This window comes from Nerophis lumbriciformis, linkage group LG06 (assembly GCF_033978685.3).
Source record: "Nerophis lumbriciformis linkage group LG06, RoL_Nlum_v2.1, whole genome shotgun sequence".
Classification (NCBI taxonomy): Eukaryota; Metazoa; Chordata; class Actinopteri; order Syngnathiformes; family Syngnathidae; genus Nerophis; species Nerophis lumbriciformis.
In genome coordinates this window covers 45,435,888-45,451,752 of record NC_084553.2, presented here as the reverse complement: position 1 = coordinate 45,451,752, position 15,865 = coordinate 45,435,888, and the positions used below count along the sequence as shown (strand labels likewise).

The window sequence follows — 15,865 nt, the reverse complement described above, 5'->3', positions numbered from 1 at the left end:
GCGTGCGTGCGTCTCCTAAGTGCTCGTCGTCTGCTGTTCATCCCGAGAGCTGCTAATGCCGTCTTCTTGTTTATATTTGAGCAGGGGCACAAGGTGCTGACCTTTGACCTCGTAAAGACATCATTTTGGATCAGTTCATTCATCATTATAGTATGCAACAGGAAACCATATTTGAACATGGACACTGCACGCCCTGCTGCAGCGCAGTAGACCCATGTGACCTCTGCCGGCCAATCGCTGTCAAGAATAATAAAGTAGAGTGAAATAGATGGATATTAAAGTTAAAGTACCAATGATTGTCACACACACACTAGGTGTGGTGAAATGTGTCCTCTGCATTTGACCCATCCCCTTGTTCACCCCCTGGGAGGTGAGGGGAGCAGTGGGCAGCAACGGTGGCCGCGCCCGGGAATCATTTTTGGTGATTTAACCCCCAATTCCAACCCTTGATGCGGAGTGTCAAGCAGGGAGGTAATGGGTCCCATTTTTATCGTCTTTGGTATGAGTCGGCCGGGGTTTGAACTCACAACCTACCGATCTCAGGGCAGACACTCTAACCATATTATTTGTATCATTGCTATAAAATATAAAAATATACTACATAGGACCAGTTTTAAAATGTACAAAATACTTGTGGTGTATTATTTTTGTATTATATTGTCAATATTATGTGCACTAAATGGCCCTGATATGTCAAAAGGCATTAATAATTTTAATAAGATTTCCCTCGCCCGGACGCGGGTCACCGGGGCCCCCCTCTGGAGCCAGGCCCGGAGGTGGGGCACGATGGCGAGCGCCTGGTGGCCGGGCCTGCCCCCATGGGGCCTGGCCGGGCACAGCCCGAAGAGGCAACGTGGGTCCCCCCTCCAATGGGCTCACCACCCATAGCAGGGGTCATAGAGGTCGGGTGCGATGTGAGCTGGGCGGCAGCCGAAGGCAGGGCACTTGGGGGTCCGATCCTCGGCTACAGAAGCTAGCTCTTGGAACGTGGAACGTCACCTCGCTGGGGGGGAAGGAGCCTGAGCTAGTGCGCGAGGTGGAGAAGTTCCGGCTAGATATAGTTGGACTCACTTCGACGCACAGCAAGGGCTCTGGAACCAGTTCTCTCGAGAGGGGCTGGACTCTCTTCAACTCTGGCGTTGCCGGCAGTGAGAGGCGACGGGCTGGGGTGGCAATTCTTGTTTCCCCCCGGCTCAGAGCCTGCACATTGGAGTTCAACCCGGTGGACGAGAGGGTAGCTTCCCTCCGCCTTCGGGTGGGGCAACGGGTCCTGACTGTGGTTTGCGCTTATGCGCCAAACCGCAGCTCAGAGTACCCACCCTTTTTGGATTCACTCGAGGGAGTACTTGAGAGTGCGCCCCCGGGTGATTCCCTCGTTCTACTGGGAGACTTCAATGCTCATGTTGGCAGCGACAGTGAAACCTGGAGAGGCGTGATTGGGAAGAATGGCCGCCCGGATCTGAATCCGAGTGGTGTTTTGTTATTGGACTTTTGTGCTCGTCACAGATTGTCAATAACAAACACCATGTTCAAGCATAAGGGTGTCCATATGTGCACTTGGCAGCAGGACACCCTAGGCCGCAGTTCCATGATCGACTTTGTAGTTGTGTCATCGGATTTGCGGCCTCATGTTTTGGACACTCGGGTGAAGAGAGGGGCGGAGCTTTCCACCGATCACCACCTGGTGGTGAGTTGGCTGCGATGGTGGGGGAGGATGCCGGACAGACCTGGCAGGCCCAAACGCATTGTGAGGGTTTGCTGGGAACGTCTGGCAGAGTCTCCTGTCAGAGAGAGTTTCAATTCCCACCTCCGGAAGAACTTTGAACATGTCACGAGGGAGGTGCTGGACATTGAGTCCGAATGGACCATGTTCCGCGCCTCTATTGTCGAGGCGGCTGATTGGAGCTGTGGCCGCAAGGTAGTTGGTGCTTGTCGTGGCGGTAATCCTAGAACCCGTTGGTGGACACCGGCGGTGAGGGATGCCGTCAAGCTGAAGAAGGAGTCCTATCGGGTTCTTTTGGCTCATAGGACTCCTGAGGCAGCGGACAAGTACCGACAGGCCAAGCGGTGTGCGGCTTCAGCGGTCGCAGAGGCAAAAACTCGGACATGGGAGGAGTTCGGTGAGGCCATGGAAAACGACTTCCGGACGGCTTCGAAGCAATTCTGGTCCACCATCCGCCGCCTCAGGAAGGGGAAGCAGTGCACTATCAACACCGTGTATGGTGAGGATGGTGTTCTGCTGACCTCGACTGCGGATGTTGTGGATCGGTGGAGGGAATACTTCGAAGACCTCCTCAATCCCACCAACACGTCTTCCTATGAGGAAGCAGTGCCTGGGGAGTCTGTGGTGGGCTCTCCTATTTCTGGGGCTGAGGTTGCTGAGGTAGTTAAAAAGCTCCTCGGTGGCAAGGCCCCGGGGGTAGATGAGATCCGCCCGGAGTTCCTTAAGGCTCTGGATGCTGTGGGGCTGTCTTGGTTGACAAGACTCTGCAGCATCGCGTGGACATCGGGGGCGGTACCTCTGGATTGGCAGACCGGGGTGGTGGTTCCTCTCTTTAAGAAGGGGAACCGGAGGGTGTGTTCTAACTATCGTGGGATCACACTCCTCAGCCTTCCCGGTAAGGTCTATTCAGGTGTACTGGAGAGGAGGCTACGCCGGATAGTCGAACCTCGGATTCAGGAGGAACAGTGTGGTTTTCGTCCTGGTCGTGGAACTGTGGACCAGCTCTATACTCTCGGCAGGGTCCTTGAGGGTGCATGGGAGTTTGCCCAACCAGTCTACATGGGTTTTGTGGACTTGGAGAAGGCATTCGACCGTGTCCCTCGGGAAGTCCTGTGGAGAGTGCTCAGAGAGTACGGGGTATCGGACTGTCTGATTGTGGCAGTCCGCTCCCTGTATGATCAGTGCCAGAGCTTGGTCCGCATGGCCGGTAGTAAGTCGGACACGTTTCCAGTGAGGGTTGGACTCCGCCAAGGCTGCCCTTTGTCACCGATTCTGTTCATAACTTTTATGGACAGAATTTCTAGGCGCAGTCAAGGCGTTGAGGGGATCTGGTTTGGTGGCTGCAGGATTAGGTCTCTGCTTTTTGCAGATGATGTGGTCCTGATGGCTTCATCTGGCCAGGATCTTCAGCTCTCGCTGGATCGGTTCGCAGCTGAGTGTGAAGCGACTGGGATGAGAATCAGCACCTCCAAGTCCGAGTCCATGGTTCTCGCCCGGAAAAGGGTGGAGTGCCATCTCCGGGTTGGGGAGGAGATCTTTCCCCAAGTGGAGGAGTTCAAGTACCTCGGAGTCTTGTTCACGAGTGGGGGAAGAGTGGATCGTGAGATCGACAGGCGGATCGGTGCGGCGTCTTCAGTAATGCGGACGCTGTATCGATCCGTTGTGGTGAAGAAGGAGCTGAGCCGGAAGGCAAAGCTCTCAATTTACCGGTCGATCTACGTTCCCATCCTCACCTATGGTCATGAGCTTTGGGTTATGACCGAAAGGACAAGATCACGGGTACAAGCGGCCGAAATGAGTTTCCTCCGCCGGGTGGCGGGGCTCTCCCTTAGAGATAGGGTGAGAAGCTCTGCCATCCGGGAGGAGCTCAAAGTAAAGCCGCTGCTCCTCCACATCGAGAGGAGCCAGATGAGGTGGTTCGGGCATCTGGTCAGGATGCCACCCGAACGCCTCCCTAGGGAGGTGTTTAGGGCACGTCCCACCGGTGGGAGGCCGCGGGGAAGACCCAGGACACGTTGGGAAGACTATGTCTCCCGGCTGGCCTGGGAACGCCTCGGGGTCCCACAGGAAGAGCTGGACGAAGTGGCTGGGGAGAGGGAAGTCTGGGCTTCCCTGCTTAAGCTGCTGCCCCCGCGACCCGACCTCGGATAAGCGGAAGAAGATGGATGGATGGATGGATGGCATTAATAAATCATGTTCTTTTCGAATACCTTTATAACTGATAACAGTAATTCGGCCGGGATATGCTCATTTCAAAATTAGATTAACAGCCCCGAAATCTTGTTATTGTTTTCATTTCGATGCCCCGCCCTCCACCATTTGACCAATTAAAAAGTCTGTGAGTGTGTCACATCCAGGTTGCCAGTCACGCACCGCCCTCTTCGTCGAGCTACTGCCACTGGTAAAGTTACTAAACATGTCAGACCTTAGTAAATCTAAAAGGCGTCGTTACGATTCTCAACTTATTCATGACAAAGCCAGGAACAAAACGAAGATTTGTATCTGGCATGCCTTTGAAAGATGGAGATGATTGAAGGCGAAGAAGATTTTTTCATCTGACTGACACCAAACTTGCTAATTTCCTCCTTGATATGTAAGTAAGGCATTTACGTGGGGGGGTAGCGGGGGGTGTATATTGTGCTGGAAGAGTTAGTGCTGCAAGGGGTTCTGGGTATTTGTTCTGTTGTGTTTATGTTGTGTTACGGTGCGGATGTTCTTCCGAAATGTGTTTGTCATTCTTGTTTGGTGTGGTTTCACAGTGTGGCGCATATTTGTAACAGTGTTAAAGTTGTTTATATGGCCACCCTCAGTGTGACCTGTATGGCTGTTGACCAAGTATACATTGCATTCACTTGTGTGTGTGAAAAGTTGTAGATATTATGTGATTGGGCCGGCACGCAAAGGCAGTGCCTTTAAGGTTTATTGGCGCTCTGTACTTTTCCCTACGTCCGTGTACCACTCCGTACAGCGGCGTTTTAAAAAGTCATAAATTTTACTTTTTGAAACCGATACCGATAATTTCCGATATCACATTTTAAAGCATTTATCGGCCGATAATATCGGCAGTCCGATATTATCGGACATCTCTAATATATATAAATATATAGGTCGAAATGCACATTTTTTATACGGGTCTCGACAGGAAGTTTATTAATTTCTTCAAACAAACAGTAAACTTTATTTATTTTATTTTATTTTTTTTGATATTCATTGTCTTTTTAATTATTTTAACTATTTTTGTTCAGTCATACTAGCCGCTAAAGCCTGATGGAGTAAATTTCAATTGCATTTTATTTATTGATGTTCACATCATACTTTGTTTCACTGCATTTTATCCATTATTTTTGGCCGTGTCATTTTCACTTTAATTATTTATTTAAAATATTATTTTCTATGGGATGTTTTGAGCTCCTCTTTCCATGCCAGTGTTCACTGACATCAAAACGGTATTCATCCACAATCAACCTCACGCAATAATTCATGCATGTTTCAGCTCCTGACCAGCAGTGGAGACGGGACGTGCGCTCTGTGGGACGTGGAGAGTGGACAGCTGCTGCAGAGCTTCCACGGCCACACTGCTGACGTCTTGTCTCTGGACCTCGCCCCCTCTGAGACCGGCAACACTTTTGTCTCTGGGGTGAGAGAGCGACACATGGTGCTTTGTGTTCGGCTTTGATTTAATACCACCATATCCACTGTGTGTGTGTGTGTGTGTGTGTGTGTGTGTGTGTGTGTGTGTGTGTGTGTGTGTGTGTGTGTGTGTGTGTGTGTGTGTTTTATCAGGGCTGTGATAAGAAGGCCAATGTGTGGGACATGCGCTCAGGTCAGAACATCCAGTCCTTTGAGAGCCACCAGTCTGACATCAACTGTGTCAAGTGAGTCCGTCATGTCTAAAGTGTCTCCTATCACACAATTACTTTATACTTCTACTGTGGCAGTCTCTTAACCAATGCAGAAGTACATTTTTAAACAGATATTTGTTTATTTCTCATATAAGATATACTATAGGCCAGTGGTTCTCAAATGGGGGTACGCCAGTGACGTGCAGTCACTAGAGGCAGGTGAGGCAAGGCCTCACCTGCCATCATGGAAAGAAAAAAAATTTAAAAATATTTTCTTTTTATTAAATTGTTATATGTATCCAGTGATTATACTATAAAGTTATTTTCCATTTAACTTCACCCGTTTTAGATTATTTTTATTCAAAATCGCTGAATTTTCACATTTGCCGTTCAAATACTGAGAAGAGACGGTGCGGTGAACAGCAGCCAGTTGAGGCACGTCACTGCGTTGTGCCTCACCATGGATTGCGGACTCGGCTAACTGCTAGTCTGCTGTGCAGTGAGGCCGTATTGCTATATGAACTATATTATACATTTCCATAGTTTAGTTAGCTGAGGTATATAATGTACAGTGTATTTTGTCAACAACTGTATGTGTGTAAAGTATTTCTTGTGCTGAGCGATCATAAAACGGCTGCAAAAGACGCACTGGCTGAGGCTCGCCTCCTGCACCCCCGCCGTAGAATGCATGGCAACCCCTGACGGGAGTGTTGTATCAACTAAAGCCCACACTTAAACTTTCCACGTGCAAGATTGAATCTATTTAAAAAAGTTATTTCATAAGAAGCCAAAAAGTGCAAAAACAATAATGTTCGTGTTGGAGGAGTTGTGAATGACTGCAGGGCCACAACATTAGGTACACCTGCAGACTGCAGGTGTACCTAATTCACAACTCCTCCAACACGAACATTATTGTTTTTGCACTTTTTGGCTTCTTATTAAATAACTTTTGTAACCTATTTTTATGGGCTTTCCTCTTTGTGATGTTAAGTTCCTGTTATGCGCTGTTATACAGTATATGCCTTGAGCTCTTATTTTGAAGGCGCTAAGAGCGGAAGTGACGACACGTTGGAGTGGAGCGGAGGTTTTTGAAAGAAGGTAAATAAAGTGGTCCTCGTGTAAACTGGAGCCTTCGTGTTTGTTATTTTGTAGTTTCATACAGTATAGGCGACATTTATAAACCCTCGGTTACACTTTTTTAAATAGATTCAATCTTGCACGTGGAAAGTTTAAGTGAGGGCTTTAGTTGATATAACACTCTCGTCAGGGATTGCATTAATCCAGCACAATAGCGGCTCATGGATTTATTTTATAAGTAAAGGTAAGACCATAATAAAGTTTTTTTTATTAAATGTGCTTTTTTGTGTGCTACAGTTTGTATGTGTAAAGTTAAAGTTTAGTTAAAGTACCAATGATTGTCACACACACACTAGGTGTAATGAAATGTGTCCTCTGCATTTGACCCATCCCCTTGATCACCCCCTGGGAGGTGAGGGGAGCAGTGGGCAGCAGCGGCGCCGCGCCCGGGAATCATTTTTGGTGATTTAACCCCCAATTCCAAGCCTTGATGCTGAGTGCCAAGCAGGGAAGAATGCTGGTATGAGCTTTTAAACATAACCCGTTAAGTGATGCCAATCAAATGGTGAATAAGATACTCTTTAGGGTTCATATGTTTGTAAATCTGACTGTGATGAAGTCAGTGCCTCACCAGCCATCAACCTCACCGCACATCACTGGGGTACGCGTACCCCTGGGGGTACTTGAAGGTATGCCAAGGGGTACGTGAGATTTCTTTTTAAATATTCTAAAAATAGCAACAATTCAAAAATCCTTTATAAATATATTTATTGAATAATACTTCAACAAAATATGAATGTAAGTTCATAAACTGAACATCAAATCAAGTAGGCTATTCCATTCATTACAATGCAACAATGCAATATTCAGTGTTGACGGCTAGATTTTTTGTGGACATGTTCCATAAATATTGATGTTAAAGATTTCTTTTTTAGTGAAGAAATGTTTAGAATTAAGTTCATGAATCCAGATGGATCTCTATTACAATCCCCAAAGAGGGCACTTTAAGTTGATGATTACTTCTATGTGTAGAAAACTTTATTTATAATTGAATCACTTGTTTATTTTTCAACAAGTTTTTAGTTATTTTTATATCTTTTTTTCCAAATAGTTCAAGAAAGACCACTACAAATGAGCAATATTTTGCACTGTTATACAATTTAATAAATCAGAAACTGATGACATAGTGCTGTATTTTACTTCTTTATCTCTTTTTTTTCAACCAAAAATGCTTTGCTCTGATTAGGGGGTACGAATTAAAAAAATGTTCACATCACTGAAAAAAGGTTGAGAACTACTGCTATAGGCTACTAAGAGCTAGCAGCTACACAACAGCTCAGCACATAATAGCACACAAGCGAGAACTACGTTATAATTGCACCAAATTGAACAACATTGCCGTCTAAAACACCACATTTGTCAATATAAACAAGTATCAAATTATGATAGTTGCATGTTACTTACACATAAAAAGTGTCCAAGGCAGAAGCGTATTAGAAGGTGTCCAGTAACAAACGTGTCCGCATCATTCCACTTTCTGCATCATGAGCTTAACTTAATGAGTTACTGTGGCCACTTGGTGTCGGCAAAAAAAATTATAATAATTTCAAATATGAAGTAAAAACGTATTAAAAAAACAACAACAAAGTAACCGTATGGGGTTTTTTATTTTAAGTTTTTAATTGTATTCTTGAGAATTTTCAAGTGAAAAAGCTAGTTAAAATGTAAATGTTAAAATTGGAAAAGAGCAAAGTATATATATTTTTATTTTAAGTATAGTAGTAACTTTATGAAATGATTTACACGAATGAATTATATGTTTTTTATATAATAAAAATGTATTAAAAAGTATTCAGTGAAGAAACATAATGATAATAATTCAAATGTTATAATCAGATATAAATTATAATGAAAGTCTAGTATCAGTGTAAATATGATTTTTATTTTTATCAGAAAAAGAATTACTCATTAAATTATTGTAATGTTAAACAATTATTGTATGAGGTTGAAATTGTAATGCACTTAAAAATGTATTGAATTTAATTATTGAAGGCAAAAACCCTGGAGATACATGATTTTTTCATCGGGCGTGGCAAATTATGATAATAACTATGATGAACATTTATTTAACAAAAAATAATTCTTAGTGAATTGCCATGATGAATAAAACAAGTGTTTTTTATGATTGGGCCTCCCTCGTGAATTCTGCCTAGCAACAAGTAGAAACCCAAGCTTGGCATGTGAGCGTCAAATGGAAAGATAAGGAAAAGACATCAGCGATTGGTGCGCCATCATTTCATTCATGTTTTGTGTCGATGATAAAAAAGTGTTGGTTTTTTTTGTTTGTTTTTAAACGATGCCCTGACTTCCCCCTCCCGATGTGTTCAGGTACTACCCCAGTGGTGATGCATTCGCTTCTGCTTCTGACGACGGCACAGTGAGTCACATCCTCTTTTCCATTCATTTGGAAACTAAATATGGCAAAAAAATCTATTAGAGGAACTGGCCATAATATGAATAAATATTATTAATAGCAACAGCTGGACGTCAAGTGAAACAATCTGATTCCCCAATTGGTTCTCATGTTAGTTCACTTCTGCTGTTCGAGTTACAAAAGTATTGGGACACCTGGCTGTTACACTGTATAAAATGTAGATAGGTCAAATGTCACTGGTTTTGAACCAAATCCATTTTCTATCATTTTCGGAATTTTTTTTAACACAGGTAAAATAATTCAAAGTCATCTGTGTGGTTTTGACTTAACTTCAAAGCTCTTCAAATGTCTTCGAATCAGGTTTGGGATTCTGAAATAAATCCACCTTTCTATGCAAGTTTTGTTTTATAACTTTGTTGGAAAAAGACAGCATTTTTCTAAATCCTAGGGAAATCCTATTTGTTCTAGTACAATGGAACCTCGATTTACAAACTTAATTGGTTCTTGAACGGGGTTTGTAAACAGAAGAGTTTGTATATTGAAGCAAATGTCTCCAAAAGAAACAATATAGACACGAGTAATGGGTTCCAGCCTCGACAAAAGTCCATATTTTAGTAAACATTTGAACACAATATAAAGTGTTACAGAGTCCTGTACATCAAAAAATCTTTACATTTAATAACAAGGCCAAAAACAACAACTGGCTGAACTGTCCTCGTATGAAGCCGCCCTGCCGACACACACACTATCACTAGCCTCGTGGTGCACTCACAGTTTGAAATCACAAAACTCCTTAACTTTAACAGCCAGGTCGCTACAATGATTAGGAATAAAAAATAAAATCCACATTACCTTGTCGGTTAACTTTCTTTGCTTGCGGCGGAAGGGGGGCGGAAGGGAGTGTGGACAACGCTGTGGACACTTCCTGAAGGATTCAAACCACACGTCGCTTGTCCATTGCTTTTTTTTGTCATGACTTGGTCCTGGGTGTTTGCTTTTCCGGGATGCAACGGAAAGTTGGCTCGGGCGAGACGGGAATGTAAGTACATCATTTATTTTAAACACTATAACTACAAAAAGAAGTAAACAAAAGGCGCGCACAATGGCGGAGAACAAACTATGAAACCAAAAAGACTATAAACATGTAACAAAAACTTACTTTGGCATGGGACATGAAGCATGATCTAAGAGGATGAAGAGTGTGTAGAGCATAATTGTGGGATGTCGTCAGAACGACAAACTGAAAACAATGAACTTAAATACTATAGACATGATTAACGAAAACAGGTGCGTGACTCAAAACGTGAAACAGGTGCGTGACGTGACAGGTGATGACTAATGGTTGCTATGGTGACAAAACAGAAGTGCACAAAAAGTCCAAAAACAAAACCGAACATGACCAAAACAAAAACATGATCACACAGACATGACATCTTTGGACTCATGTTGAGCGAGAAAAACTATTAAAAATTGTAAAAAGGCTAAAAAACGCGTAAAAAGCACACAACGCTGCTAACAACGGCACTGCTGCTTATGATCAGCTTGCCAACAATGGATGTGCTGCCAGGCACAAAATGGCCACGCTGAAGGCCCACAATGGGTGGATGAAACGTTCGTACACAAAGACAAGGTCCGTACACCAAAGTATATTTTTATTCCGTCTGTGGGTCGCAAATGGAGGTTCCACTGTGGTTCTTCCAAAGGGGAGCAAATGGCTTCTTCTTCCACACCAAACTCCTCCATTGTCCAAAATGTCCTGGTAAGACGGATGTTCAAGATTCAAGGGGAACACAAAGTTGAGTTTATTATTGTCTCGCGCTTGTTTCAGTGCCGCTTCTACGATTTACGCGCTGACCGTGAAGTAGCCGTCTACGAAAAAGACAGCGTCATCTTCGGAGCCTCCAGCGTGGACTTCTCTCTGAGCGGTAAATCAAAGGGATAAACGTCACCTTCCAGGTTGTCTGTCTTCTGTTCTCCGCCTCACTTCCTCTCTTCCAGGCCGCCTGCTCTTCGCGGGCTATAACGACTACACCATAAACGTGTGGGACGTTTTAAAGGGAAGTCGCGTTGCCGCTCTCTTTGGACACGAGAACCGCATCAGCCGGGTCCGAGTGTCACCTGATGGCACGGCGCTCTGCTCGGCCTCCTGGGACAACACCTTACGGGTTAGTGACGCGCACAGTATGACATCATCATCCCGCCTGTCTCCTTTTTATGCATCCTTTTGGAATTTTTGATTCTTCTTATTATTATTAGTTCGGCCTTTCTTGGGCTTTCCCATACTCCATAACTCACCAAATTTTGTAGGCATGACACGATGAGTAAAAATCGACAAATAACCCATTCTGTAACATGCACAGGTAGTCCGCCATTTTGGTTTGTACATAATAATTTTTATGAATGTGCACCGTTTCGAAAAGTCATACCAAAGCAAACTCATCATTTCAACCTTAGAATTGAAGTTACCACATGTGACATAACATCCTTGCTAATTACAGTATAGGCACATTTATAAAAATGCTTATTTTAAAATAAGATGCCTATACAGTTATTTGACACATTTTAAATTCAGCTTTATATATATATATATATATATATATATATATATATATATATATATATATATATGTGTATATATATGTATATACATATATATGTATATATATGTATATATATATACATATATTAATATATATATACAGTACATACATACATACATACATACATACATACATATATATATATATATATGTATATATATATATACACATATATATTTGTATATACTGTATGTATATATATATGTATATATATGTGCATGTATGTATGTATGTATATATATTAATATATATATACATACATACATACATACATACATACATATATGTATATATACTGTATGTATGTATATATATATATATATATTTAGATACTATATATATATATATATAATGGTAGTTAGTAATAAATATTTAAATGAGCGTATGTGTCTAAGTTCAACTTTGGCTGCATATTGAATATTTGTTTTTTGTTTTTTTTACTAGTTGTCCCAGACCCACTTTTGGATCTCCACCCACCATTTGAGAATCCCTGCTCTATTCATTTATTTTATTGTATATAATAATGATTTTTTTGTTATTTATGATTTATTATCTATTATATTAATCCATCCATCCATCCATCTTCTGCCGCTCGTCCCTTTTGGGGTCACGGGGGGTGCTATTCAATATGATTTTGTTTTATATTTGTTTTATTAATTCACCTATTTTATTTTAATTACGTTTGTGAAAAGATTTTTATATTAATGAACTGTATGACAGGAATAAGGTTCATCCTTTAAGTTAAGGATAATAATTATTGTAGATTTTGCATTAGGAAAACTAAAAATTTCCAAAACCAATTTCTATAGATTCCTGCATATTGCTCACTTTTTGGTCATATTTTATTTTTATTAACAATATGTGTGATTTCTTTCTCCTCTTTCATGCAGGTATGGGCGTAGACTCTGCAGTATTTCAACCAACTTTTTGAAGCAATAGAAACTGGATGAATGAATGAATGAATGAATGAATGAATGAATGAATGACTATTTATGAAGCCAATGATAAAGAGGTTGAAATATACTTTGTACAAGCGTTGTAGTACAGATCAATGACGTAATTGTTATGTCTGTACATGATATATGTATATATATGTGATTAGTATCTCTTAGATTGGGGGTTCCCCAAATTATTTTTGCTCAAACCACGACATTTTAAAGGTTGTTCCCCCCTGGGATCGAACTGTAACTTACTCAAATAAATCATATCATGACATATACTGTTTATAAACTGATGATCAATCCAGCTTGGACATGCTATTTCTGCTTGAGCCGCAATAATACGACATGTAAATAAATTCCATAAAACCCATTTATGGTCTAAGGTCAGTTTGGGAAAACCCGTATTTGCCATTTTTCTGTTTGTCAATTGATTTCAATCAGCTGTAAACCTGCATTAAAATAACTTCCAACCTCACCTTATCATCTGGTGTCCAGTGTGATGAATAAGATAATAAGGCCTTTACTTACATTTGAGAGCAAGAAAACACCAACAACTTGGATCAGTCATTCAAAAAAAAAAGGATATGTGGTTCAAATAAGTGCTCATCAGACCTTACATGAATGATCTCATTGTGACATAAAATTGTGCGTAGGACCCTTACTTTTTACAGTGTGGTGGGGCCACTGATAGTTTGAGTGTGGTCATGTGACTGCTAGGCTCCGTTTGATTGGTGAAATTGAGTCAAGTGTCCCTGGTGCTGACAGCCCCCGCAGGAAGAAGTCTCTCTGACAAGCCAAGCAATACATCTTTGCAAACGGGAATCAGTATGTTCAATTAAAGGTAGCCGTCGGAATGAAACTTAATGTGACAACGTAAAAGGAGCTTTTCTTCCTTACAAAAATACTCACGTTAAAATAAAAAGTACAGTATGTTGCATCAAAGCTCCTTTGACAAGTCCAATTTACCCAAAAGTTAGTTAGTCCGTTTGTTTGTTGGTAAGTTAGTGGTGTTAGAAATCCTACAATGATGTGTTTTCTTCAGGCGTTGTGATTTTGTTCTTACATCGGCACACAATAATGGTAAAGATTAATTCATCATGTTCATGTTTCTAGTCATGTTGTGGCCTTTATTCCGCCCTAAATTAGGCCAAAAGTTGTGTCTTTGAAAAAATTCACTTTGAAAATATCACAAGTTTTGATGTTGAATTTTGAAAACTACATCATCATTTATTTAAAGATTTTTTCGCAATGTTGTTCAGGTTAAATATAATATTAATAATAATAATAATAACTGGGATTTACATAGCGCTTTTCTAAGTACCCAAAGTCACTTTACATGTAGAACCCATCAATCATTCACACCTGGTGGTGGTAAGCTACTTTCATAGCCACAGCTGCCCTGGGGTAGACTGACGGAAGCGTGGCTGCAATTTGCGCCAATGGCCCCTCCGACCACCACCTATCATTCATCATTCAATTCACCGGTGTGAGTGGCACCGGGGGTAAAGGGTGAAGTGTCCCGCCCAAGGACACGACGGCAGCGTTTTTTGGATGGTAAGAGGCGGGGAGCGAACCTGCAACCCTCAGGTTTTTTTTGGCACGGTTGCTCTACCCACTACGCCATGCCTCTGGTAATTAAATTTAGATACGTTCTTTATTTTCATTTTTTTCACCTTCATATATTTTGATATTTGAGCATCTGTTCTTTTTCACATTCAAATCTGTTTTTACATCATTTTTGGGGGGGCGGTTTCACATTTGTCCTTTTCAGAATCAAATCTTTTTTTTCTTTTAAACATTTAAAAAAATATTTTCATTTTCAGATCTTTCTTTTTCAGCTTCAAATCCTTTTTTTCAGTTCAATTGAGACGGAGGTAGCATCATGACAGATACAGTAGCTTAGCAAAAAGGACAGGGGCTATCCTACCATGTTGCCTTCAGGGAACATAGGAACTGGAACAATTCAACTCAACACTTTATGGAGGCGACACCAAAAGTCCAATGCCCACAGTTTTGCATGTCTACGTTGTTTTGTTTCATTGTGCTTAGCCGATCGTTCACTATTTTGCTTTGTTTATCCGTCTTCAAACGCACCATAGTTGAGTACAATGAGACTAAGTAAAGGAAAATTGCTATTAGTTTTGTAACGTGAAGTTGCTTGTCTGTGTCTGCGTAAATCCCCCGATTGTGTCCAAAGGTCTTCACAATAAACAAAAATAAAAGTGTGTTTGTATGTGGAGCAAATGTGAGAAAAATAGCATAAAGAATGAGAGGATATTTTAATTTAGCAAACCAATACCGATGAAGCTTAAGAACTTGGGACGACGAGACATGACAAATTAATTAGATTAAAAAAATTGCCCAAACGTGACATACTAATCATTGTTTTGTTTTTTTCAAATGTAATTATTTCGTATTCATATTGTGTTTCTAATTTCACGTTGTGTCTGTCTTGGTTTTATTCCCGAAAGCTAATAAATAAATAGCATCACAGTACGTTCCCTGAAGGCAACATGTCATGATGCCACGCCCCTTACAGTTAATGACACGACCCCCCCATGCTAAATTCGGGCCAAACACAGTAGCTCAAATATCAAAATACATGAATGAAAGTGAAAAATCTAAATAAAAGTATTACCAGAGTGAATAATAATGTTCTTCCATCTGAAAAAAATGTTTCAGTTTCAAAGTTTTTTTTCTTCCAAGTACAAAACTGTTGGACCTAATGTAGCTCCATATTTGTGATGGGGTTTTTTTCACATTTGTAAATGGCACCCAAGCCACACTTTGGACATCCCCTGCTTTGCTCCCAATAGATGCCTAAATAAAATCAATGAATCAAAAACGTCACTGTCTTGAAAGAACTAGTGATCCATAATGTTGTTGTTATGAGGACAGAGGGTTTGTCCACAACATGTAATGTTGATTGATCCTTTTGTCTTTTCATGCTGCAGCACAGGTCAAAGGTGAGCCGTCACGCTGTCACTGCGTGACATCACAACATTGATGGACTTTTCTACAGTTGTTTTTTTTTTATCACAGAAAAACAGCGTTAGTTTCAGTCACAGACCACCAAACCTCATGTGTAATTTCCCCCCCAATGACATTTCTTCAAATTGACTCAATATTTCTTAGCATGCGGTTAAATATTCATACTGTACAGTGGACGGGAAAGTACCTGGTGTCAGGGGCTGGTAAGAGATGCTTCAAATGGCAGCAGATGCACCAAATCAAATCAAATCAACTTT

The 15,865-nt window shown here is 41.5% G+C and overlaps 1 protein-coding gene across 3 annotated transcripts in view; it reads left to right on the top strand.

Annotated features, from left to right (window-relative positions):
- gnb5b (guanine nucleotide binding protein (G protein), beta 5b) overlaps positions 1 to 15,865 on the top strand; it is a 45,689-nt gene that overhangs the window by 16,341 nt on the left and 13,483 nt on the right. For 2 of the 3 annotated variants that reach the window (XM_061964454.2, XM_061964453.2), the window contains 6 exons: positions 5,217 to 5,360; positions 5,507 to 5,598; positions 9,031 to 9,079; positions 10,905 to 11,001; positions 11,075 to 11,241; positions 12,567 to 13,086. In XM_061964454.2, the coding sequence (XP_061820438.1) occupies positions 5,217 to 5,360; positions 5,507 to 5,598; positions 9,031 to 9,079; positions 10,905 to 11,001; positions 11,075 to 11,241; positions 12,567 to 12,578 (561 nt within the window). In that variant the 3' untranslated portion in view covers positions 12,579 to 13,086. Of the gene's footprint in view, positions 1 to 5,216; positions 5,361 to 5,506; positions 5,599 to 9,030; positions 9,080 to 10,904; positions 11,002 to 11,074; positions 11,242 to 12,566; positions 13,087 to 15,865 lie in introns of those variants that run through there. The other variant, XM_072913379.1, reaches the window with a different exon arrangement.